This window comes from Spermophilus citellus, assembly GCF_964194105.1.
Source record: "Spermophilus citellus genome assembly, chromosome: 13".
Taxonomy (NCBI): domain Eukaryota; kingdom Metazoa; phylum Chordata; class Mammalia; order Rodentia; family Sciuridae; genus Spermophilus; species Spermophilus citellus.
Genome location: NC_138193.1, coordinates 53,788,047 through 53,813,108, shown reverse-complemented (window position 1 = coordinate 53,813,108; position 25,062 = coordinate 53,788,047). Strand labels below are relative to the sequence as shown.

Sequence of the window (25,062 nt, the reverse complement as noted above, 5' to 3'; positions counted from 1 at the left end):
GTCACCTTCCCCTCACCTTCCTGTGCCCTCCACCCTCCCCCACTCTCATTTTCTCCTCTCCCTGGGTGGGCATTGATCTCTGTCCCTGGTAGGAACCCATCTCTCAAGCAACAGCTCTTCTCCTATGCCTTTGAAGGCCATCGGCTCTTCTGTTTGATGGTCACCTTCCTCTTCCTCTTTGCCATGTGAGGCTCTGTGGGGTCACCCACTCATCCCTGCTTCTTTGCCTCCACTCCAATCTGAGTATGGGAATGTGCTGAGGTATACACCATTAAAGGATGCTCCTCTAAACTCCTCCCCCCAAACCAAACAAACACAAAAGAATGGAAAGTCGTACTCCATGTAAGACTAATATGTCAAAATACACTCTAATATCATGTATAAACAAAAAGAACAAATAAATTTAAAAAACTTAAAATTATACATACAAAACAGTTACAGGGTTGGCTTACTACCCACTTTATAAAGTAAATGTGTAAACCAAATAGAAAATGATAAAATCCCTGACCTGAAGTACACCAAAGAACCCTAAAGTGTCTTATGGCATTTAACTCTTTTAGAAATTCTCAACCTTGACATGAAACTTTTAACTGAAACAAAGATTTTGAATTACTTAATATAAATTATATAGCACATAGCTAACTAGCCATAAAAAAGGAACAGAGTATTTATAAAATACAACCAATCCATCAGGTACACATTTAATCATTAATTTTAACAGACACACATATTAAAGATCTTTCCATGCATGAGGAAAAACAATGTTTTCCAAATCTGTCATTTCCTTGCTGACAGGAGATACCAGTCTTTAAAGAAACTATACGTGGTGCTCCAAACCACAGATTACTCTTCATGTTATGGTTTTACATGTATGGTTTTACTGCCACCTTTTTCTGGAATGCCCACATTTTGTGGGCTTAATGCCCACCTCTTCAAAGGATAAATCACCTCCCTGCTTTAAGGGACAACATCATCAGGTAATCCCAATTCCATGTGAAAAAGAAGATAATTTACCTACAATAATAATGTACAATTTTAAAAATTGCAATGCATTTGTGTATTTACCTATATTTGAACCAGTTCATCCCATCTTTGTCTTCCCAAGTATCTACTTTTCAAATTCTTTTTATATTCCCAATGGGTTCACAGCAAACATCTTACCAGTGTGAACAATTTTCTTTAATACACACTCCATTTCTGCTTTCTGATAACCTCCGTTCCCTAGCAATGTTCCACATAGGCTGCTGTAGTGTTTCAATGCATGCAACCCACCTAAATCCTCCAAAAGATCTCGCTGAATTTTTAAAAAAATATTTATATTTGAGCCTAAGTGGACACAGTATCTTTATTTTATTTTTGTGTGGTTCTGAGGATCAAACCCAGTGCCTCATGCATGCTAGTGAGCACTCTACCACTGAGCCACAACCTCAGCCCCCATGCTCATCTTTTAAAATTATTTGTCCTTCTGATGGCTCTAAGCCAACATCTATGAAATCTATCAAAACAGAATGTGTTCGTTTTCATTGTAGATCCACTGGCAAGTATAGATTCCCAAACATGATAGCTAATGAAGGCATCTACCCTTGAGGCTTTATGCTTCTACCAAGGACTGCCTTTTGAAGAATTCTTGGTCCCAGGTACATAATGGTTGGTTTAGCTTTGCACATCGGGGTTATCACCATAAATGGCTAGACCATCCATGGAACTGATTTTGGGCACAAGGAGACAACATTGACCTCAGTAATATGTGAGCAACCGGGAATATATATTGACTATTACTGGGGTCCCAAAACAATGTCGGCATTGAAAAGGGAGCTGTAAGCAAGTCAGAAAATCTCCCGTCTTTCTGGACATCATATTCTAGTGGGCAACGAAAGACAATACACCAACCAAACCATATCAGAGAGAGGTAAGGACTATTAAGAAAACTGAAACAAGACCAACTGATACAGGGTAACTGGGTAGCTCCTTAGAATGGATGGACAGGGAAGTTCTCTCTGAGGGAGTGACATGAATGATAAGATGGAACCAGCCAAGTGAAGAGAACTACAAAAGCACCTCATGAGAGTAATCAGCTGGGCAAAGGTCTGGAATGGAACTGCAGAAGGTCTGAGGGTGTGGCTGGAGAGTAGCAAGGAAAAAGGAAAGTGGGAGATGAGGTCAGAGAGGTGACAGTGGCTGAATCACTCTGCAATCTAGGTAAAGAGTATGAATCCTAATCCCAAGCCTCATGAGAGGTCATTGGAGGATTTTAGTATTTTTTCCAGATACCTAATACATGGAGAGGAAAATAGAAACAGGAGTAAAAGCTATTTGGAGCAACTATGAAGTAGCTGACACTAATAAAATGTGACAGTTTTTTGTAGGACCTATGTACCATATGGATGCTTGAGGGTTTACAATCTTTAATCAAACTGAGAAGAGAATATGGAAGGACCTCAGTGATAGATCCTATGGTATGGTGAACCAAGATGAGTCTCAGTCATCCTGATCATTACAAAATGTAGGGATGGGGTTGTCCCTTAGGACAATAATCTCAGTATTAAAACAGATGGTTTAGGGCGGGGATGACTTGATGCTACGTTATACCAAGGCTCTTTTGGTTCTTCAGACCACATTTTAGACTAGTTTTAGAGTGTATGATGATGCTGAGACTGCAAGATAGAATTAAGTGGAAGGAATTATGAAAACAAATTGTTATGAAGTCTGGGAACACGAGAGGCAAACAGCAGTTGAACCTGTATATTTCAGTATGTACAAATTATATTGCTCTCAATAGATGATCTTACCACATGCTATAAAGGTGGATCTGGAATGTCCCATAAACATTTAGCCTCCAGCTTGGCACTAGTGGGAAAGGTGGAACCTTTAAGAGGTGGGTCTTAAACCAAGCATAATGTTGTATGTCTATAATCCCAGCTTCCTGGGAGGCTGAGCAGAATGATCTCAGGTTCCAGGCTGGTCTGAGCACCTGAGCAAGAGCCTGTCTCATAATAAGATTTATTTAAAAGAGGAGCTGGTGATAGCTCATAATCCCTAGTACTGGAAAAAAGGGTGGGGGTGCCTAGTAGGATATCTTCTGGTCATTGAGGTTTGAGGGTTTCCAGTATTGAAGGGGACAATAGGGCCCAATACCTCCTCTTCACCACCCTTCTCTCTCTTTTCCATCCAGGTTGTGAGGTAAGAAGCTTGTTCCACCATGAAATCCCTTTCATCATGTGCTGCTGCCTTGCCAACTGACTATGGACTGAATCATCCAAAGCTGTGAAACAAAAGAAATCCTTTCTCTTTTATAGGGTGATTATCTCAGGTGTTTGTTACAGTAACAGAAAGCTAACAATACACCACATTCCTCCTGGTTTTACACTTACTGCTTTTGAATGATGTGGATATGACAAACCTCCAAAACAGGGCGGCCTTTGAAGAAGATCAGGGGGAAGAAGGAAGAATATTAATAACACTGATCTGTCCCAATACATCCTCTTTCCTAGTGACAAGACAATCCCTGGGAAGAAAGCAAACATCACCCAATGATAGGACAATCCCTGGAAAGGGCAAGAATTGATCCTTTCCCAATATATCCTTCCCTGTGGCAGTGCAATAGACCCTCCACTATTGCCCTGTAAAAACACTGCTTAGTTAAAAAAAATTCTAATTTTCCAACCTTTTCCCTGAATGTCCGTGTCCTATTACAGTCTTCAAACTCAAGTCACCTCCCAGGGTGTAACCTACATAAATCCAGACTGCTCCTGTTATGGGTGGCCATTTTCTAACCAGAAAGTGTGTCCACTTGATGCCTGACTCCTCAGCTGAATAAAAGCTGCTGAATTCATGAGATCTGCACTTCTCCCCATCCCCGCCCAACTTGCTCCTTTTCTCAGTCACATGAAATGAACCATACAAGCTGGGAAGTGATCATTGAACACCTGTCACTCCTTTGGCCCTTTGAGGACAGGGGAACCCCCAGCCACAGCTCACACAGCTACTGCTGAATCTTTAAAATGACTGCAACCCTACCTCCCTCCACACCCTACAAAAAGAGACTCTTGAGGCCCCCTAACTCCACTTTGACTCTCAATGACAGCATGTGACCCCAAAACAACCCCAGCCCTGGGCTAGGTTCTTGTGGCCTTATGTCACCAGTGCAAGGATCTGCATCAGATTGTCTACTGGCTTTGAAGGCATCTTCTTTCTGAACTCCTCCCCTCACCCTTGCCATCCTCTTCCCAATCCCTCCCCTCCCCAACACCCTACAGCCCTCTGGATCAGAGACCTCTTTGCCATTTGGTTCCCAGAGCCAACACTGGCTTTCTCGTACTACAGAGAGGAAAGGCCCCGTCCGGTCCCCAGCAGAGAGATACCCTGCCTAGGGACACCACCTTTTGACTAGCCAGGACCCTGGAGTTCCCCACCATTGAGACTGGAGTGAGGACATTCTCCTCTTCTCCAGTGTAACAGTCCAGTCCAGTGACATGAGATTTCAGGGGATTCCCTCATCTCAAACCATCACCTCAACCAAACCTCTCCAATATGTGAACTATGCAGTTATTCCTCAGAACTCCCCATCAGGGAGTCTTATTAGTAATTTCAAGAATGTTTACTCCCAAACTGACCGTAATATCGAATGTCTCATTAGTCTCTGCACTCAAATATAGCCCTAATTTAAATTACTTTAAATTTGCATGAATGGCCCAAGTAACAGGACCTTTGATAAAGACATTCTCCAGGATTTCACAAGTTACCTCCAACAATAGAGGAATGGCAAAGGGCCTAAAATAGCTTATCTCTAAGCTTTGTTTTTCCTCAGCTCAAAGCCCCCTTTAAGTCAGCCCTGCTCTGCTTTACAGTGAATCCACACAGACTCACGCCTCTCCTCCTCATTCACTGACCCATAAATAGCAGATAAACCCAATCCTTACAGATTCTGGGGTCTCATGGCCCCATATCAGACTCCTCTCCTCAAAGTCCCACTACTCCCAGTCTAACCCCACACCTCAAACCCCACACTCATACTCTACCTTCCCCCCTGCCATCACCTCCTCTACATGATCCAAAGTCCTTAGAGTGGAACATGTGTTCCCTCTCAGAGAGGTGGCAGGGGCTGAAGGGATGGTCCAAGTTCATGTCACCTTCTCTATGACAGCTTTGTCACAAACAGAGGCAGAGTAGGCCCATTTTCTCTACTAAGTACAGGAAGGAGTTCATGCATCTGACTCAGGCTTACCACCTTACTTGGGCAGATGTTTATCACATCCAACCTTCCACCCTGACTCCTGATGAACATGCTTACAGTTTACAGGTGGATAATCCATGCCAATCTCCTCCATGCCCAAAGTCCCCTTATCCATCCTGCAGCAGAGACTGCCATCCCTACAGTTGAACCTGATTGGACATATCAGCCTCAAGACACTGGGGTCATCAGACTCCAGCACATGATTACTTGCTTCCTTTAAGGCATGACAAAAATTCTCATACCCGGGTTAATTGGAACAAGGTAAAGGAAATTATCCAGGGACCTGATAAAACCCCACCCTCTTTTTGGCCTGGCTTACTGAGGCTGTTGCCAAATATACCAACCTAGATCTGGATACTCCTGGTGGCACTCTCTTTCTCCATTTTAACTTTATTAGTGGGTCTTCACTGTTCACCCAGTAACATGGTTTGATCCTCCCCCTTCAATCTATCTTAATTCCAAGGCCTTCTTGCCTGGTCCTTTCTTGACAACCAGGTCCTCCCAACAATCTTGTTCAATTATGCAGGACTGTCCTCCTGATCCGCTCTTTGTGTTTCTCTCAGAAACTCATATTGTTACCACACTGGGCCTCGAAACTCGGCTTACATATGTCCCAAAATAACAGGATCAAGAGGCCAGGCTTATTTTCCTCACTGGCAGAGGCTCACCTGCATGCCAGGAAGTTAATGTTAATTACTCATTAAGCAGACCCATATGCTCTTACCATTCGCACAGAGATCATTCACCAAAAGTTTTACAATGGTCTGAAGGTGATAACCCTATCATCGAATCTTTCTGTTGTAGGAAAACAAGTTATAGATTGGGGTTCTCCTGGGGAACTGACTTGATGCTGAATCTAGAACTCTGGGATGAAAATTACCTCATAGAGACAATTTAGAACATCTGGCTCATAGAGCTGTTTTCCATTCTAACATCACTAGATACTGGTCTAAGTGAGAATTATCACCTGCCATGAGAATGGATTTTCTGCCAATTCAGGACACAATATGGAAAATAGGTCTGACTGAGGAGACTTTGGGGATCTGGAAGGATAATTCTCAATATAATAAGTTGAAAAACGTTATCTATCGTAACATTTCCTTTCATAAGGGATTGTACTTTCACAGTATGTGTATTAAATCCCTATGTTTTAGGGTCCAGACCCATTCAAATACCCATTCAAATTTTGTGATGCCTCACAAAAATCTATATTATGTTAAATGTGTAAAGTGTATGCTACAACAACATTTGAACTCTATGGCAAAGTTCAGCACAAACTATAATGACTCTCAAAGGGATCCTTGTAAAATTAAAAGTACCATGGCAGGAGGCCCATTAAGTACCATCCACGTAGGAACTACTGAGGCACCTGAAACACCACGCTAAATGGCTCATCTGGTGGCTGAGAGCTGGGACTGTTGTTTTGACTGCAGCGGAGACACTGCATCAGCAGGTCCATTACCTTCAACAATTCCATAAGAATGTCACTGAGACCTGGCAAACTCAAGAACATATGGATCCGGATAATTCAAACAAAATTCAACAACTAAAAGATTCTATTATTTGACTAGGAGAATAAGTACAACATTTACAATGGGCTCAGAAACTTCAGGGTCATTGTAATATCACCCAATTTTGTGTCACTAGAGATCCATTTGATGACACTGAGACACAATGGCAAAATGTATGTAATCACCTAATGGGACTTGATCTTTTTCATATCAATACTTGTTTGAATTAAAATTACAATCTCAGGTTCTGCCATAGAAAATGCAAAAACATCTACTTTTGATAAGAAATTTGGGGCAGTTTAGCTAAGGGGATTTCCTCCCTCAACTCTTTGAAATACTTTTCTACACATATACCTGGGCTACTAGCTATAACTACACAGTTAATTTCTATTCTAGTTCTGCACAGTCTTTCAAACAGGTTGGAAATGATTAGACCATCAGGAAAATATGGTTCCAAAGTTAATCATGCTTGCAATGCTCCAAAGGACCCGAACTCCTGAGATCATGGAAAGTGAACCCTGAGTTTGAAAGGGATACAATGGCCTTGATTAAGGGAAATAGGCTCCCCAAGGATAGGACCTGCTAAAATTGTTTTCCGAGAACTAACAAATCTGTTAATCTTCACCTTTATCATAACAGCCTTTCTTCTCCCTACTCTTAACTGTGTACAAAAAACATTTTCTTAATGAGGTGACCTGTCTGGCTCAAGCCCTCTCCAGAATACAGTCCAAATTTCTGAAACCACAAAAGGAAGACTGTGCCTGAGCCCCGAGTCTACTCCCACATATACTCTTCTTCAGCCTCAACCACCAGAGAACCCATGTTCTTTTCCAGAACTCTGAGACAAGGGGTCCTCCTACTTCACCCTTTCCCAGCAAGAAGCAACCAGACCTGAAATCATTGCCTCTATTCATTATGACAAATTTCTACTTTTTGCAACCTTTTTCCTGAATGCCCACGTCCTGTTAAAGTCTTCAATGGGTAAGTTACCTCCCAGTTTATAACCTATATAAACCCAGATCAGCAGCCATTTCTAACCAAAAAGTCTGCCCATCTGATGCCTGACTCCACAGCTGAATAAAGGCTTTGCTGAATTCATGAGGACTGCACCCATCTCCATCATCTCTATCTCCTTAACCTATAGTAGCTGTGGATACCTTTGATTTCTAAGAGAACATAAGGAATGATCTGGCTTACAGATACTCACTGTATGTTCTTAGTCTCACATTACATGCCAGTATTATAGAAGTAAGCTATCTGAGGTGTGCAACTGAGATAAAAAGAAAAAAAAATATACCCTGAAAAAGTTGACATACTCCAAGCCATATCTTTATACCACCAAACATTTCACAATCCCTCTTAGCTAGGAATTATCCCACACAACCATCAAAAAAAAATTATATTCCATAATTAGCAGTGTAAGAGATGGGAAAATAGGCCTGTAAATGTACTATTTATCTTTATTTATGAGCAATTTTTTCTATATATGCGCTTGTCTTCCTGTGGGTTCTTGACATCGTGAATCACACTATCTACACATGTCTCTAAAGAAGTCCAAAAATTAAATAAAGGTCCACTGACAACTAACAGAAAATTTTTTAAAAAAACAACTTACCACATTTCTGGTGGGGTGACACACGTCTATAATCCCAGCAGCTTGGGAGACTGAGGCAGGAAGATCGCAAGTTCAAAGCATACATCAGCAATGGCAAGGTGCTAAGCAACTCAGTGCGACCATGTCTCTAATAAAACATAAAATAGGGCTGGTGATGTGGCTCAGTGGTAGAGTTCAATCCCTGGTAAACCCCCACCACCACAAAAAAAAAAAAAAAACAAACAAAAAAAAAACAAAAAACCTTACCACCAAGGAAAATGATTAAATCCCATAGTTGTACTCCCCCAAACCAGCTCAGTACTCATATATATATTATTACCAATTCAGTCCTGACTGACTTTATCGCCATTACAAGAGAAAGTGGAGAAACTAACACTCTCCAGGGGATCAAAAGCAAAAGCAATTTAGATGAAGTTGGGCTGAACAGACACACCCCCTCCTTGGGTGCACAGCATAACCACAATGCTTTCTCCACAAGCCTCTCTTTGCATGTCTACACAAATCCATCAGGCCCTAAGCAACATAGTGAGACCCTGTCTCTAAAAAAAATAAAAAGGGCTGGGGATGTGAGGTAATGGGAAAGTGTCCCTGGTTTAAATTCCAAGGACCCGACCCCCCAGCAAAAAAAAAAAAAAAAAAAAAAAAAAAAAAAAAAAAAAAAATCAATTGCCCCTTTTATTAACACAAAATGAGACCTCAATGAGTTGACTTGTTTCTAACAAAAAGTTAAAATTTAAAAGTCCATGTTAACCTCTCTTTTCTTTATGTTATCCATACTTCTTTATGTTCTCTTAATGTTCTAACTTTTCTCCTGGCCTTCCACCCAAACATGCAAGACAAAGAATGTGAGAAGCCCAAGATTCTATAGTGGCTGTTTGCCTGGGGGAGGAAGTCACAGTAACTGCCACACTGGATCCTCTTACATAAGAAGAGAGAAAGGATCCTCAGTGCCTCTCACATATGAAAGAGGCTGATGGCAGAAAGTCTACATGACCAAGGAGCTGTCCTCAGGAAATTATAACTTACAGAACTACAACAAAAATCCAGAGAGGGAAATTTTACAGTCAGCTAGGTCTTCCACCTCTCTAGAGTTTCTGCTATTGTTCAGAGTTCATTTTTCAAAGAATCAACTCACAGAAAAAAAGACCCCTGCTTCTGCAAGTTAAAATAAAGTAATATCAATGTGTACAAGAATGCAGACTCAAGGCTTGTCCATGAAAAAATGTCTACAATGAAGAGGGGTGGGGGAAGGAGAGCAGAAGAGAGTTACCAGTCGAACCTGGCCCAGCCCAGGCCAAAGAAAGCAGGGATCAAGGAGAAACTAAAGAGAATCTTGGGCCACATCATTCCCCAGAGAATGCACTCAAGGAACTTCCCCCTAGGGCTGGGATTGTGGCTCAGTGGTAGAACGTTAGCCTAGCACACGTGAGACACTGGGCTTGACCCATGAATAAAATAAAAGTATTGGGTCCATCTACAACTAGGAAAAAAAAAAGTTTTTAACCCCTTTCTGAATGCTTGAATACTGCAGTAACTTCACTAATCAAATCCACTTCTGTGGTCCCAGAACCACTATACTTGCTCAACCTAGATGTCTCTTTCTTCCATCTCCAGGGATGTTAACTGAATATGTTAATAGAATAATGTATCACTATTACCTCTTATACTGTGAAACATAATTTATAACATATTCATAATATATTAATGAACATTTAAGAGGATCACAGAGATGATATCCCTAACACAAGAGCCTGGGGGAGGGGAGCCATGGGGTGAGCCCATTATGTCCCTCCTGCAGGGCTCACCTACCAGAACTGAGCCATTTAGTTTCTATTATAACTTTCCTGTCACTTTCTCCACCCAATCAACTCTCTTGTCATTTTCCCCACCCAATCCCACCTTCTCCTTGGGAGTCTGACCACTCTATTGGCTACTTCATACCTTTAAACGGCCAGGTTTGTGACATCATTCTCCCACCAAACCTACTGCCACCTGCAGGAATCTTAGGCTTGCCATGTAGTTGTAAACAAATTTGAATCATCGCAAGTGACCAGTGACCAGTAACCAGTCATTAGAGTGGCCAGTAAACAGTGACCAGTGAACTCCATACTGGGAAACATGCATTCACTAGCCTCAGCCACCCACACATCCTCTGGGGTGATCTCCTCATCCTTTGTATCTACAATTGATGTGACCTCTTCTCTGACCATGTCAGGTGAGTAAAGAAACTTTTGAAAGTTTTTCATTAGACTTTTACCTGCCTCAATTTACTAATGGAGTCAAAAGAGCTTAGAATAATAGGGGAAAGGATGGAACTAGAAATCTGGACACCTAATTTCATTGGGAATTTGACATGTACTAGGTATAGAACTGGACTAGTTTACTCTCACAAAATCTGTTTCCTGATTTGCTACTTGAGGATAACAGATTGCCCATGTTTTGGTCCCTTACTTTTCTTGCATCTTGAGGGGCATGTTTTAGAGAATGAAATCAGATTTCATGGTGGTGTTGTTTCAACTGAAAGAGACAAAACCTAGGCAGGGTGGAAACCAAGAGGTTTCCTCTGTAACAGTTTCCCTTCACAAAGATTTCTACTTCAGTATTTCAAATTTAGTGCTGTTCATAAAAGGGACATTCACATACTTGAGAGTTTTCTATTTAAACTAGGTGAAAAGAGAAATAGGGAGAGAGGAGCAGGAGGACAGGGCTGTAAGGAGGCAGATGTTCTTGGGGAAGAAAGTTTGTGACTGTTTAAGCACAAGGCAACAGGAACTCGGTGGACGAAGAAAATATAAAAGTAAAGGAGAAGAAAATGTTAGAATAATAGAGATGAAGAGAATGATGTTCTCCAGAAAAAAAGAGGTTGGTTGGGATGGATGTGAAAGAAAAGCAAAGATTTTATTGAAACCAACAGACAGCATAGAGTGACTCTTCCCAGAGGCTGGTTTAGAGAATGTTTAGATTAACAGACCAGCAAGTAAACTAAGACTTGAATTAGGGTATCACTGGGGTAAGCAGGTTATCAGAAAAGCCACACTTGGCTGTTACAGTTTTCCTATGATCTCTTTCAACACAGATGATGTTGACAGTTTGAACATGAACATGTTAGAAGTATGTTTTAGAAATGATTCTTCCTCCAAACAAGCCAAAGAAAGTGGTTCTAGACAGAGCTGGGGAAATGGCAAACCATGTCCTATTTTGTTCTGATTTTTAAACTACAGGGATTTCTAAAAAATGTTTTGTCCAAACCTGCATCAGAAGGACACATTCCTTTGTGTGATATAAGCTGTCAAGGTGAAGCTGTTTTCCATATTTACAACAGTTTTTTTTTCTAAAAAAGACAATATACAAATAGTCATTGATGATTTCCAAATCTAAGAACCTAAAGAAAGAACTATATAAGAATAAAAATTCAAGCTCACATCTCTAATTCCGAGTTTATTTAAATAATTATGTGAAGACTTTTTGTTTTGTCTACATTTCAAATAATTGTTTGGGGCTGGGGTGTAGGGTAGCTCAAACATTTTTGTATTAATATAAAAGGGAGAAAAAAATGTCAGAAAAAAAGACAAAAATTGTTTTAAATTTGTTATTTTATTATACTGTGATTGTTTTCTCAGACTTTAGGGACAAGACTTTTCTCTAAATGTGATAATAAACTAGGCTTCTATGATTTTGTTAAAGCATTTTTTCTGTTTTTTTTTAAATAACCAAAAGGATTATCAGAAAATGTGTTTATATCAATTGAAATATCTACCTAGTGGAATTAATGTCTTTCTTTTGTTGCTGGTAATCCTTAGAGGAAGAGAAACAAGAACAATAATGACTTTACACTTATTGTTTTTTTCTCTAGTACGTACAAAATTTCTTTCGTCCTTCCTTCTGTCCTACTTCCCTTCTTCTTTCCCTCACTCCCTCCATTTCTCTCTCCTTCCCTCCCTGCCTTGCTCCTTATGCCTTCCTTCCTTCCTCTCATTCATTCTTTCTTTCTTTCTTCTCTTCTTTCCAGTTCTGAGGATTGAACACAGGGTCTCATGCATGCTAGGCAAGCATGTTACACAAGCTATATCTCCAGGATATTTTATTTCTTTTCTCAGATAGGATCTTGCTCAATTGCCCAGAGTGGCTTTGAATTCCTGGTTTCCTGCAATCCCACTGCCTCAGGCTCCCGAGTGCTGGGACCAGAGGCCCACCACACCATGCCCAGATTCATCCTGGGTTTTGGCTTTAGTTTTCGCTTCTTCACATGGCTACCCATCTGTTCACTTTACTTAAATTTGTGTTCACTTTACTTCAAATTTGTGTTCACTTTACTTCAAATTACACACATTTTTAGTATAGCTTCTCTGTCTATATGTACTGCTTGAGAATGCATTCAAACTCACCTTCAATTATGAGCTTTGTTTTGATTAACAGTATTCACTAAAATCAAAGAGAAACATTCACTTTCATAATATTGTATGCATGATAACAGAACTCATTTCTTAGCAAATTTGATATACACTCACTTTTGCTCATATCCATATGTTCGTTACTATCTAGTCATTTCTTTTAGTTCTGAGCTGTTTTTGACTTTTGCTTCTATCTTTCCAGAACATACTGTAACTCCCTCCAAATGAAACTTTTTGTAATATCTATTTATCAGTTGTAGTTAAAGACAATCCTTTTATTTTATTTATTTTTACGTGGTGCTGAGGATTGAACCCAGGGCCTCGCATGTGCTACGCAAGCGCCCTAACACTGAGCCATAACCTCAGCCCTCACATGAATCTTATGAAATATGACACTTTTATTTATGGATGAATTATCACTATTGTTATTGTTATAACCACACTAAAGATGAGTAACCTGAAGCTCAGAAAGTTTCAATTTCTTTCAAGAAGCATTTCTTGAGAAACTGAATTTCAGGTAGTCATTTTCATGTAGGATCAGCAGTTAGGCTGAAACAGGGCAAAGAATGACCCTTAAATTATCATTTGGATGGTAAAACTGAACTTCAGGAAATATCATGTGACCTGGACAAACAAAAAAGAGATACTAAAGATCACTATGGTGATATCAGTACAATTTTCGATGAACAGGGAAAAACAAATTTCTGTATCTCCAGATTTCTGGTCTTTGGAACAAGAGTCCTGCCAGGGAGAAAGTTTCCATAATCTGTTGCTGATTTTGAACTAGTCAATCTCACTTCCCTGACCCTTGGTGTACTCATTTGCTAACTGGTAATGTTGGGGTTTTCTCTGAGTTCGAAAAGGCTTCAGTTCTAGGGCGAATTCAGGAGTCAACACTAGTGCAGGCTCAAAGGAAAGGTAGGACAGGTAGAAGGATGCTTATAGGGAACAATGTGTGAAGCAGACCACTTGGGACTTCTGTGCCCAATTTGAGAGAAAAGGCAGGTAATCAGAAGAGTACTTGCAGCCATCCTAAATGGAGTGATTTGGGGTCTCTCAATGATTATTGGAATCAGGGCCCTCCTGATTAGTACAACATTAAGATGTCATTGTTCCTCGAATATTGTTAAGAATCTGCCTGTCTCATCAATATTTTCACCACCCTCTTCTTCCTACAGAAAATTTCCAAAATTCTTCTTTACATGGAAATGCACATTCTCTGCAGCTCTCTCTTCCTGTGGTGACCAATGCAACGTCCCTGACAGGAAGTGTGTGCAACCTCTCCAGAGTCTCTGCTCCAGCTGCCACTTCAGCATGGTTACTGCCCTCAACCTGTGGCACCTCCTTCCAGACACTCACGGGCAGTGCCTACCTTTATCAACATGCTAGCACAGCCATGGTGTCTGGGGTTACTGGCCAGAACCAGACTCCCATGGCACCTGCCTCCTATCCAAGTTTTTCGGAGTGGTATATCCCAGGAAGTGCTGAAAAGAGCTCATCTTCACTCAGGGACTTTAATCTGACTGTCACTGACCAGAATACAGCAGATTCTTCCCTATCTATGACATCCCAGTATGACAAAACTTCCGAAGCCAATGTCATGATCCCTGGGTATCCACTACTATCTGGTAGGCTCGTCCAGGTGACACTATCTCAGATTCCAAATCAAGGACGTTGCCTCTCACTACCCCACCAAGAAGGAAGCCAGGTCTACTACTGTGATCATAACTCTCTGGGGACTCTGCTCTCTGGAGAACATTGGTCCTGCCTGCAATCCTATGGCTCTGTGCCATATGCAGGAAGTAGTGCCGCTGCCCCTCAACCAGAAATGGTGACAGTGCTGAAGGAAGTTCAGCCCACAAATGTCCTACCATCAGTCCCTACACCTGTGACCTACTACTCTGTGTCCACTCCAAGTAGAGAAGGAACAAATTTTCAAGGTGAGTACAAACAGCAAAAAGGGGAAGGAATAAGATTACCATTCGAAAGGAGGGTCCAGTTTTCAGCTGGTAACTGTGGGTCCACACATCCCTAGAATTCAAGTGCTGAGATTTTAACCACAATCTTGTTCAGCAGTCCCCATTTTCAGACTCTGTAAGAGAAGCATGCAGCACAGCATAATGGCCACCCATGCATTTAAGAGACCTCTAGGAGCACATGGAAGGAAGCGGCTGTTCACTATTTTTGCACTCAGTCCAGCTACACATCCACACTATAAATATATTTCCCTAATTTTACTTTGGTTTAGAAAAATACATCAACACATATCAGGGTGTGACACTTTAATTGTTCCTTAATTGACTGCAGGATTTAACCTCTGTATGTAGAGATGCTGTCCAAAGCAGGAGTCCAAAACCCCCGACCATTCACATTGATTTCATGAGCAACAGCTCCACCTTCTCCTAGTTCATGGTGTTAAGTGTTCTTACATTCTGGGGAGAGTGGAGAGAATTGAGGGGCCCCTATATGAGAACGAGAGACTTCATGAAAGAGTTTTTCTGTGTTTCCCACTGAGGAGACAAGTGCTCTACCGGAAACCCATGCTGCCATGGTGATGAACCAGCCCAAAAGTAAGACTTCAAGGGATCACCTGTAACTAATATGCAACTCTTAACAGATATCTGTCAGTGGTCCTTAAAAAGAGCTAATGGAAATGCTTTCTCCAAAGTAGGTGGTTTCCCTGAATAGTGTGTCGCTGGGAAGGGGAGCATCCTACTTACCATCGTCCTTGATTCCTTTGCAGGGATGGAAACTTCCCTAGGGACGGAGGCTTCCTTGGGATTGCAACCTCCAAGTCAGACATTTTGTCTGCCACAGCCTCCAGAATTCTCATACATCTGCAATAACAGAAAAAGCCAAATACTTGAGAAAAGCTCACAAACTGAACTTGGGGACGTTTCCACCATAACTCCAGGCCAAAGATCTACTGATTTCTTGGCATTGCCTCCAAATCAAAGCCAGGAACAAACAGAGATTAAGAATTTGTGTGAGATTAACACCATGCTCTCAGAGCCACTGGATGCCTACCAAATTGCCATGGAGAAACAGGATCCTCCACTACTCCCTTTAGACATCCCTGAAATCCACCAGCTTCTGGCCTCCATTGGTCCTCTGGACCAAGAGGAGAAGCCACATTCTGAAAATATCCTTCTAGAAAGGAACAAAAAACATAAAGCCTCAGAGTCTCCTCATGGAACTCCTCAGGCCAAAATGCAGCTAAGGGACCTGGAATGTGCATTAGGAGGAGAAGTTGCTCACAGGGATGCAGGCAGCAGTAGGGCCAATGTGCACACAGCCAAGCACCCTAACAGCAGAGCTCAGGAAGCTGCATCCAGCAGGAACAGCAAGGCTAAGGGCCATGGGCAGGAAAAGACCAAGAGAACCAGAGAAAACAACTCCAAGAAAGCCGAGGAGAGGAAGCAGCCAGGCAACAAAGTCAAGGCACAAGAGAAGCCAACTGTGCCCAAACTAAAGCGGAAGAGGAACCAACCTGAGCTTTGCCAAGAGTCCTTTAAAAAACCTCGGAGCTGTCTCAGCATGCACATGTTGGAGTCGGTGCAGGTTTTCCACGCACTGGGGAAGAAGAATGATAAGAAAACTGGGCTCTCTTCCTTCCGGGCCCCGGGAAACTCAGGCAGTACCCAAGACCCCCGTCCATGCCCAGCTATGAAACCATGGCAGGTGGTTAAGGGTCCTGAGAAATCACAAGTCAAAGCCCAGAATCCAGATATCAGTGCTGAAGGAGAGGGTCCCCCTCCATTAATTTATGAGCCTCCACCACCTGGGAAGGTTAAATTGGTACCTTTGCCTTTTCTGACGCAGGAGAAACCTCCACCTCGACCAGTAATCAATAGGAGGCCACAGTCTCTGGCCTCACAGAGACCTACTGGGGCTTACCCTGCCCAGCCTGGCCCTGCTAGCTCAGCTCAACCCATGGCAGTCAACACATCCCAAACACCTTCTGCCAACCCATCTTGGATGCGTCCTGCCAAGCCAGCTCAGCCCGTTTTGACTCATGCCATTCAGTCAGGTGTGAGCGCTTCTAAACAGCCTAGTGTCCCTTGCTCTGCTGCTTCTGGGCCTGCACCCTACAAAACATCATCTTGTACTTCTCTTCATTGGCAACCCGTTCCCAGGGTTGGGACCAAGCCCCAGTCACAACCACCCAAGCCTCAAAACCAATATCTCCTCCAAGACTTTGCCTCACAGCCAATTCCATGGAGGAAACCCAATGTTCCTGGGCAAGTACTATCAACTCCCATCACCAAACAGCAGAGGCCAGAGCGGGAAGCCATGAAGAAGAAGGCTCAACAAGAGCGTGAGAATGCTGCCAAGTACACTGCAATGGGGAGAGTGCAGTGTTTCATTGAGAGGGAAAGAGAGATGGAGATCTCTCGCTACTATGGCTACATAATGTAAGAGCTGCAAAGATCAGTGGTGCCACTTAGGGACCAAATACTTTTCCACATGTATATAGATAGAGTGATACACATTTATTTATTCTCAGATGCTTTCAAAGTTTAATAAAATTACATAGAGAAATGTAATATAATTCACTAATATATAATAAAGAGGCCTTCTGGTACCACTGAGAATTGTTAGAAAATAAAGAGGCCTTTGGGTACCACATGGGTTCCAAATAGTGTTCTCATATACACATAGATAGATAGATGAAAATTTATTCATATTTGAAAAGGTAATATAGTTTAATAAAGAAATGCTATAGTATTGATTAGAGGGTAAGTAATAAAGAGGCTTTATATTGCCATTTGAATACCAAATAGTTTTCCACATATATATACAGACAGGTACATAGATACAAAAGTGTTCACTTATATATATATATATTTTCAAGACTTAATATAGTTGAATAAAGAAATGTAATAGTATTGTTTGAGAGATAAGTAATAAAGATGCTTTCTGGTATTGCCTGGGCGTCACATAGTTTTCCACAAGTGTAGATACAAATTTTATAAATATGTAGATACAAAGATACAAATGAATTCATTCTAATATATTTTTAAAGTTTAGTCAAATTGAATGAAGAAATTCCATAGAATCGGTTAATAGATAATAAAGAGGCCTTGTGTTAGCACTTGGCTATCAAACATTTGTCCTCATAGACCTATGAATATGTACTCATGCCAATATACTTTTAAAACTTAATAAAATTGAATAAAGAAATGTAATGGAATTGATTAACAGAAAATAAACAGGAATTTTGAGTTTGAATGGCTGTTAAGTGTGGTTTAGTTTGGTAGCGATGGGGATCACAGCCTGCATGAGAAGAAAGGAACTCAAATTTGGCCAGGATAATAGAAGTAAAGGCTAGGAATGGGGGAAAGAGGAAGGCATGTAATCCAGCACTAGGAAGGCAAAAAGAAGAGAGATGTATGGTTTTACTGGAAGAATCAGGAATTGGCAAAATGGCTGACCGATAACACAATGTTTGAAACTAGGGTTAAAATGATAAAATGTCAAGCAAGTTGAAAATGATAGGAGACGGGTTCAGGTTGACCAGAAGAAATACAAAAATCAAACAAAAAACTCTCATGGAGAATGGCCTAGTTTTTCGTCTACCTGAAAGGCATTTTACAAAAGAAGATTCAGGGCACATCTCCACCATATTTGGGTCACTTAAGATCCTAGATGGGAAAGGTGAATACAAAACACGGGGAATCTACCAGGGGTGTTAGAGGGTTCACAGTTACCCTGAGGGAAGCTGATAACCTGGGACTTGGCCAAGTGAACTCAGCAGCATGAGGCCCACCCAGAACATGGCCTGGAATAAATCACCACTGACTCAACACCCATGCACCAGGGCAGCAGAGAGGCACTACTTGAATTAACCTGCACACACAAGGCCAGTATCACTCTGACACTTTACTAATTCTCGAGAAGCAAGGCCTCCATCTGAGGCTTGTGTCCTCAAGTCCTCAGTGTTGGCAAGGGCCCCTGCAGGCAGCCAACCTGGCTTTCAGAGCACAGCAGAGAGACGTTGGGGTAGAGGGTGAAGGACAGAGATCACACTTGAAAGGGGGTTAAATACTGAACTGAGAAGCCTGTCAGGTCCTCTTCCATTGGTTCTGGCAAGCGCTGTCTTCAGGGACCATTGCCCTGAAACGAAGCTCACAAGAAAAACATCACTCCTTGGCTTCCATCTCCACCCAACGCAAGCAGAGTGCGCATGCGCAAGGAGCAACCTGCCAACATCTGCAGGATCCAGCAGCCCCAACAACTTTTACCCATTCCCTCAAAATTGCCAGTCACCATCTTCACCACTCTTCCCACAGGAGACATCACCTTTTCCCACATTTTGGAAACTTCCAGAGATATTTCACCCCAAAATGTATGTATCACAATTTGTTAAATTATATGACCTACAGATTTGAAATGTAACCTTTATGACATATTAAATTCCTATGTGTATTTGCATTCTCCTTTGTAGAATTTGCCTGGCTTTCTTGCTTTTCCTGTTTACCAGCTCTCTGGGATATTTTTTATCATGTGTTTCATTTTTTTTAATTCATTATTCTTTCTTTTTAGACATTATCTATTATGTTCATTCGTGTTTTCCCTTTTAGATTAGTTATGTTGATTTCTACCATATCTCATCTAATTTCCATTTATGTTGTTCTTTTTTATTATGAAACATAAAACTCAACATTTCAACCATTTTTATGTGGATAACTCTATAGCATTAAGTAGATGCACCATGTTGTTCAAGCATTATTCACTATCCAAATCCAAAACTTTTCACCATCCCAAACAGAAAGCTATATCCATGATATAATTTTCCTTTCCCCTCTCAGGTTCTGTCCTATTTTGCATTGTTTGGCCTTCTGTTTTTTAGCTAGTTTTGATAGAGTGGGCTACCATCTGATGTGCTTGGGGGGTTCTTTTCTGACTTGTTTTCGTCGTCTGAGAGGATGGATTCTCCTTTTTCTTAGAATACCTTTATTTGGGATTTGGTTTCCTTCTTTTCTTGCTATGCACTTTTATGCAAAATTCGTTTTCCTTGTAAAAGTATGGTTGAGGATAGAGTTTCTTATGTGATGGAACGGAAACTTCCACCTCTCCTTCCTCCACCTCTTCTTCCCTCCAGTTCTGTCCCTCTCCATTCTCCCTTTGCTCTCCTCCTCCTCCTCCTCCTCTTCCTTCTTGAAGTATTAAAAACATGTCGACTTATTTTCTAAAATTTTCTGGCTGTTTCCACAGGGAGGTTCATCCTTTGTGTCTATCGTTCCTCCCAGCGATTTCTCCTCTGGGTGAGGCCTTGTCCTGAAAAGGAGCATTGGCTGTTCATTTTTTCAAGAGAGTTTAGGGGCTGGACAGCATCAGCCCTTCCGATTTGAATGTGGGACATTTGTACTTACAGCTGCTCCTCAGTTTCCACAGAGAATTCCACCAAGGACCCCGCAAAGACACCAAATTCCACAGAGTTGAAGAGAGACTCCACACATTCAAATTATCTAAATCATCTCTAATTACTTATCATAACTACAATGTAAGTGCTATGTAAATGGCTGTTGTACCATATTGATTACACAACATATAGTACATATTGTAAGAGACCTACTGCACTCACTTTGGGGTTGGCCAGAACCCTTCTCAGTTTCAGCTGCTCTTCTCCTGCTGGCCCACAGTGCTTTGCAGGAATGCCTGCTGGAGCTTTGAAAGCCTCCTGTCTCCCATTTCCTCTGCTGCAAGTGCTGCTGCCAGGCAGGTCTGGTGCCTCCTGCTGGTGGTTTGCCCTATCCTCTTGTTCTGAGGTTCCTAGGGAACACTGTGTTCTCTACTTGTGTGGTAAATGCTACTCCAGGGTTTGGCTTTCTTTCATCTATTTCCATGGCCTCTAGGCCAAACGTGTCTTTTTCTTCTCTTTGTTTTGGGAGACTCCAAACTGCACTGCTGCCTGCATCTTTCTGAAATCTTGATGGATAACACAATTATTTTAAATTGAGAACGTTGCAGGTTTCAGTTCCCTGAAGCAGAGCTTCATTTCCCCCAAACTGAGGCAGACTGTGAGTCCCCTGTAACGACCATGGCACCTGGTGTCTTTGCTTGCTATGTTGGTGTTTCAGTGAGAAGCAATCTCAAGGTTCATGGGGGAGGGACATCTGGCCACAGGAAGAGGGAGTAGTCTGCGGGACAGGTGGAGAATGGGGACATGGCCTCTAGTCCAAATGTTGTCTTTTTCTTTTCTTTGTATCTTCTTTCTGAACACATTGGAGAAGGAATCTCCTATTTGCTCTCCTTCCCCTGTGGGTGGGGGTGGGGTGTCGGGTCTATACACAGTTTCTTTGTCTTCCTTAGGGTCATCTTTCCAGTTGTCCAGGCCAGAAACCTTTGACATTCTTTGACTCCTTTCTCTCTCTCCCAATTACACACTTGGAATTTTAGTAAATTTCATCTGCCCTCTCTTCACATCACATCTAGAACCTACCCACTTCTAACTCCATTCCCCCATTTCTGCTCTAACATAATAATCCCTAACCATTTACTGCCTTTCTCTATCCATGATAGGGGACATACACATTTTCCATAAAAAGACCCATAGATGGTAAATACATAACTGTTTGTGAGCCAGATTGTCTCTGTCTCCACAGCTCCACTCTGCACTTGTAGAATGAACGTGGCCATGCAAAATAGGAGAACACATGGACATTAGCTCTGCTTTAATAAAACTTTATTCACAAAAACAGGCTGTACTGCTTCACAGACTCTGGCTCTGCCTGATCCACTGCTATGCTCCCTTTCAATCACTCCACCCCAGACCGACTGAGCCCACTTGCTGTTCCAAGCCTAAAAAACACTCCTCACCTCCTTCAAGCCTCTTCTCAAATTGTACCTTTCAATGAGGCTTTGTCTGACTACACTCTTTGAAACTGCAATCACCTCTCAGGGTTCTCCCTTCCTTCCATCTGATTCCCTTCACCAGGGACCACATCTCCTGCAGTGTTGTGAACCTTTCAATACATTTTGTAAGTTAATTCTTTGTTGTCTTTATGGTTTAGACTTTCCATCACTCCCTTGCCCGTCAATTCCTAAAATGTAAGACCCTTGAGGGCACAAAATTGTCTCATATGTTGTTCATTTCCATGTGTCCCATGTCTTAAACAGTGTCTCAAAAATAAGAGCTGATCAGTACAGGTTTGTTGAATGGCATATACCCAAAGGGCTTAAAATCAGCATACTATACTAATCCTGACACATTCATGTTTACAGCAGCTCAATTCATAATAGCTAAACGATGGGACCAACAGAGCCCTTTAACAGATGAATGGATAAAGAAAATGTGGTATCTATATACAATGGAACATTACTCAGTGATAAAGAAGAATGAAATCATGGCATTTGCCAGTCGATGGATGGAACTGGAGACTGTCATGCTAAGAGAAATAGGCCAATCCCCCAAAAGCCAAAGGCTGAATTTTCTGTGATATGCATAGATGCTAACACAGAATGTTGGGGAATGGGGGAGGGAAGAGAAGAAGTTCATTGGATTAGAGAAAGAGGAACGTAGAAATGGAAGAAGGTGGGAATAGGAAAGGCAGCAGAATGAATTGGTCGTAGGTTTTCTGTGTTCATGTGTGAATACATGACCAGTTAACTTCACCCCACAAACAACCACAAGAATGGGAAGTTAGGGATACGTGGGTTGGGCAGCCGAACACTGGGACCAAGGGCTAAAGGTGAGAGACTGAAAAAATGCAGACCTCCCAGGCACTGCTTATTTCTCTAGCTCTGACCCGCTGTTGTACCAGGGGTCTAATCAGGCCTCTGTCTCCCTCCTGAGTAGACCACAGGACTCATCTAAACAGCCTTCCTACACCAGCTCCTCTCCAGGTGGCCAGACAGAAGTTCCAGAACAAAACTGTCTCCTGAGACACTGACTCAGCAGACAAGTTCATTGGTGGCAGGGCTGCCACTGTTGGTGTGATGAGATCAGAGACTGGTTTGGAACTGTGTTTAGAGAAATGATGTTTCTCTAAACTCCTCCCCAAAATCCAAACAAACACAAAAGAATGGAAAGTTATACTCCATGTATGCCTAATATGTCAAAATACACTCTACTATCATGTATAAACAAAATGATCAATAATTAAAAAAAAAACTTTTAAAATTAGAAATACAAAAATGTTACAGTGGTTGCTTATTAGCCACTTTATAAAGCCAGCTTGACCACTGGTATGCCAGTGACATCTAAACCAGAATCTAAATATGTGTCTGGCCAGGTTCACTTCACCTTGCCAAATTGTTATCTATCAGATCTCCAGGGTATGTGTAGCTTAGACCCTCACAGTCACCTTCCCCTCACCTTCCTGTGCCCTCCACCCTCCCCCACTCTCATTTTCTCCTCTCCCTGGGTGGGCATTGATCTCTGTCCCTGGTAGGAACCCATCTCTCAAGCAACAGCTCTTCTCCTATGCCTTTGAAGGCCATCGGCTCTTCTGTTTGATGGTCACCTTCCTCTTCCTCTTTGCCATGTGAGGCTCTGTGGGGTCACCCACTCATCCCTGCTTCTTTGCCTCCACTCCAATCTGAGTGTGGGAATGTGCTGAGGTATACACCATTAAAGGATGTTCCTCTAAACTCCTCCCCCCAAACCAAACAAACACAAAAGAATGGAAAGTCGTACTCCATGTAAGACTAATATGTCAAAATACACTCTAATATCATGTATAAACAAAAAGAACAAATAAATTTAAAAAACTTAAAATTATACATACAAAACAGTTACAGTGTCTGCTTACTACCCACTTTATAAAGTAAATGTGTAAACCAAATAGAAAATGATAAAATCCCTGACCTGAAGTACACCAAAGAACCCTAAAGTGTCTTATGGCATTTAACTCTTTTAGAAATTCTCAACCTTGACATGAAACTTTTAACTGAAACAAAGATTTTGAATTACTTAATATAAATTATATAGCACATAGCTAACTAGCCATAAAAAAGGAACAGAGTATTTATAAAATACAACCAATCCATCAGGTACACATTTAATCATTAATTTTAACAGACACACATATTAAAGATCTTTCCATGCATGAGGAAAAACAATGTTTTCCAAATCTGTCATTTCCTTGCTGACAGGAGATACCAGTCTTTAAAGAAACTATACGTGGTGCTCCAAACCACAGATTACTCTTCATGTTATGGTTTTACATGTATGGTTTTACTGCCACCTTTTTCTGGAATGCCCACATTTTGTGGGCTTAATGCCCACCTCTTCAAAGGATAAATCACCTCCCTGCTTTAAGGGACAACATCATCAGGTAATCCCAATTCCATGTGAAAAAGAAGATAATTTACCTACAATAATAATGTACAATTTTAAAAATTGCAATGCATTTGTGTATTTACCTATATTTGAACCAGTTCATCCCATCTTTGTCTTCCCAAGTATCTACTTTTCAAATTCTTTTTATATTCCCAATGGGTTCACAGCAAACATCTTACCAGTGTGAACAATTTTCTTTAATACACACTCCATTTCTGCTTTCTGATAACCTCCGTTCCCTAGCAATGTTCCACATAGGCTGCTGTAGTGTTTCAATGCATGCAACCCACCTAAATCCTCCAAAAGATCTCGCTGAATTTTTAAAAAAATATTTATATTTGAGCCTAAGTGGACACAGTATCTTTATTTTATTTTTGTGTGGTTCTGAGGATCAAACCCAGTGCCTCATGCATGCTAGTGAGCACTCTACCACTGAGCCACAACCTCAGCCCCCATGCTCATCTTTTAAAATTATTTGTCCTTCTGATGGCTCTAAGCCAACATCTATGAAATCTATCAAAACAGAATGTGTTCGTTTTCATTGTAGATCCACTGGCAAGTATAGATTCCCAAACATGATAGCTAATGAAGGCATCTACCCTTGAGGCTTTATGCTTCTACCAAGGACTGCCTTTTGAAGAATTCTTGGTCCCAGGTACATAATGGTTGGTTTAGCTTTGCACATCGGGGTTATCACCATAAATGGCTAGACCATCCATGGAACTGATTTTGGGCACAAGGAGACAACATTGACCTCAGTAATATGTGAGCAACCGGGAATATATATTGACTATTACTGGGGTCCCAAAACAATGTCGGCATTGAAAAGGGAGCTGTAAGCAAGTCAGAAAATCTCCCGTCTTTCTGGACATCATATTCTAGTGGGCAACGAAAGACAATACACCAACCAAACCATATCAGAGAGAGGTAAGGACTATTAAGAAAACTGAAACAAGACCAACTGATACAGGGTAACTGGGTAGCTCCTTAGAATGGATGGACAGGGAAGTTCTCTCTGAGGGAGT

At 41.5% G+C, this 25,062-nt stretch overlaps 2 protein-coding genes across 2 annotated transcripts in view; both read left to right on the top strand.

The window, feature by feature from the left end:
* The window catches only part of LOC308632777 (uncharacterized protein C2orf78-like), a gene marked incomplete at both ends in the record, with an annotated part of 53,347 nt that extends 36,178 nt beyond the window's left edge, over positions 1–17,169 (top strand). The window contains 1 exon segment of the mRNA XM_081265143.1: positions 16,258–17,169. Within this exon segment, the coding sequence (XP_081121269.1) occupies positions 16,258–17,169 (912 nt within the window).
* LOC308632409 (uncharacterized protein C2orf78-like) lies at positions 10,478–16,244 on the top strand (the record flags this gene model as incomplete). The annotated part of the gene is made up of 4 exons (XM_081264493.1): positions 10,478–10,574; positions 13,929–14,690; positions 15,761–16,177; positions 16,225–16,244. 4 exons carry the CDS (start codon positions 10,478–10,480, stop codon positions 16,242–16,244), a joined length of 1,296 nt encoding a protein of 431 aa, XP_081120619.1.
* Positions 17,170–25,062: the final 7,893 nt, after the last annotated feature.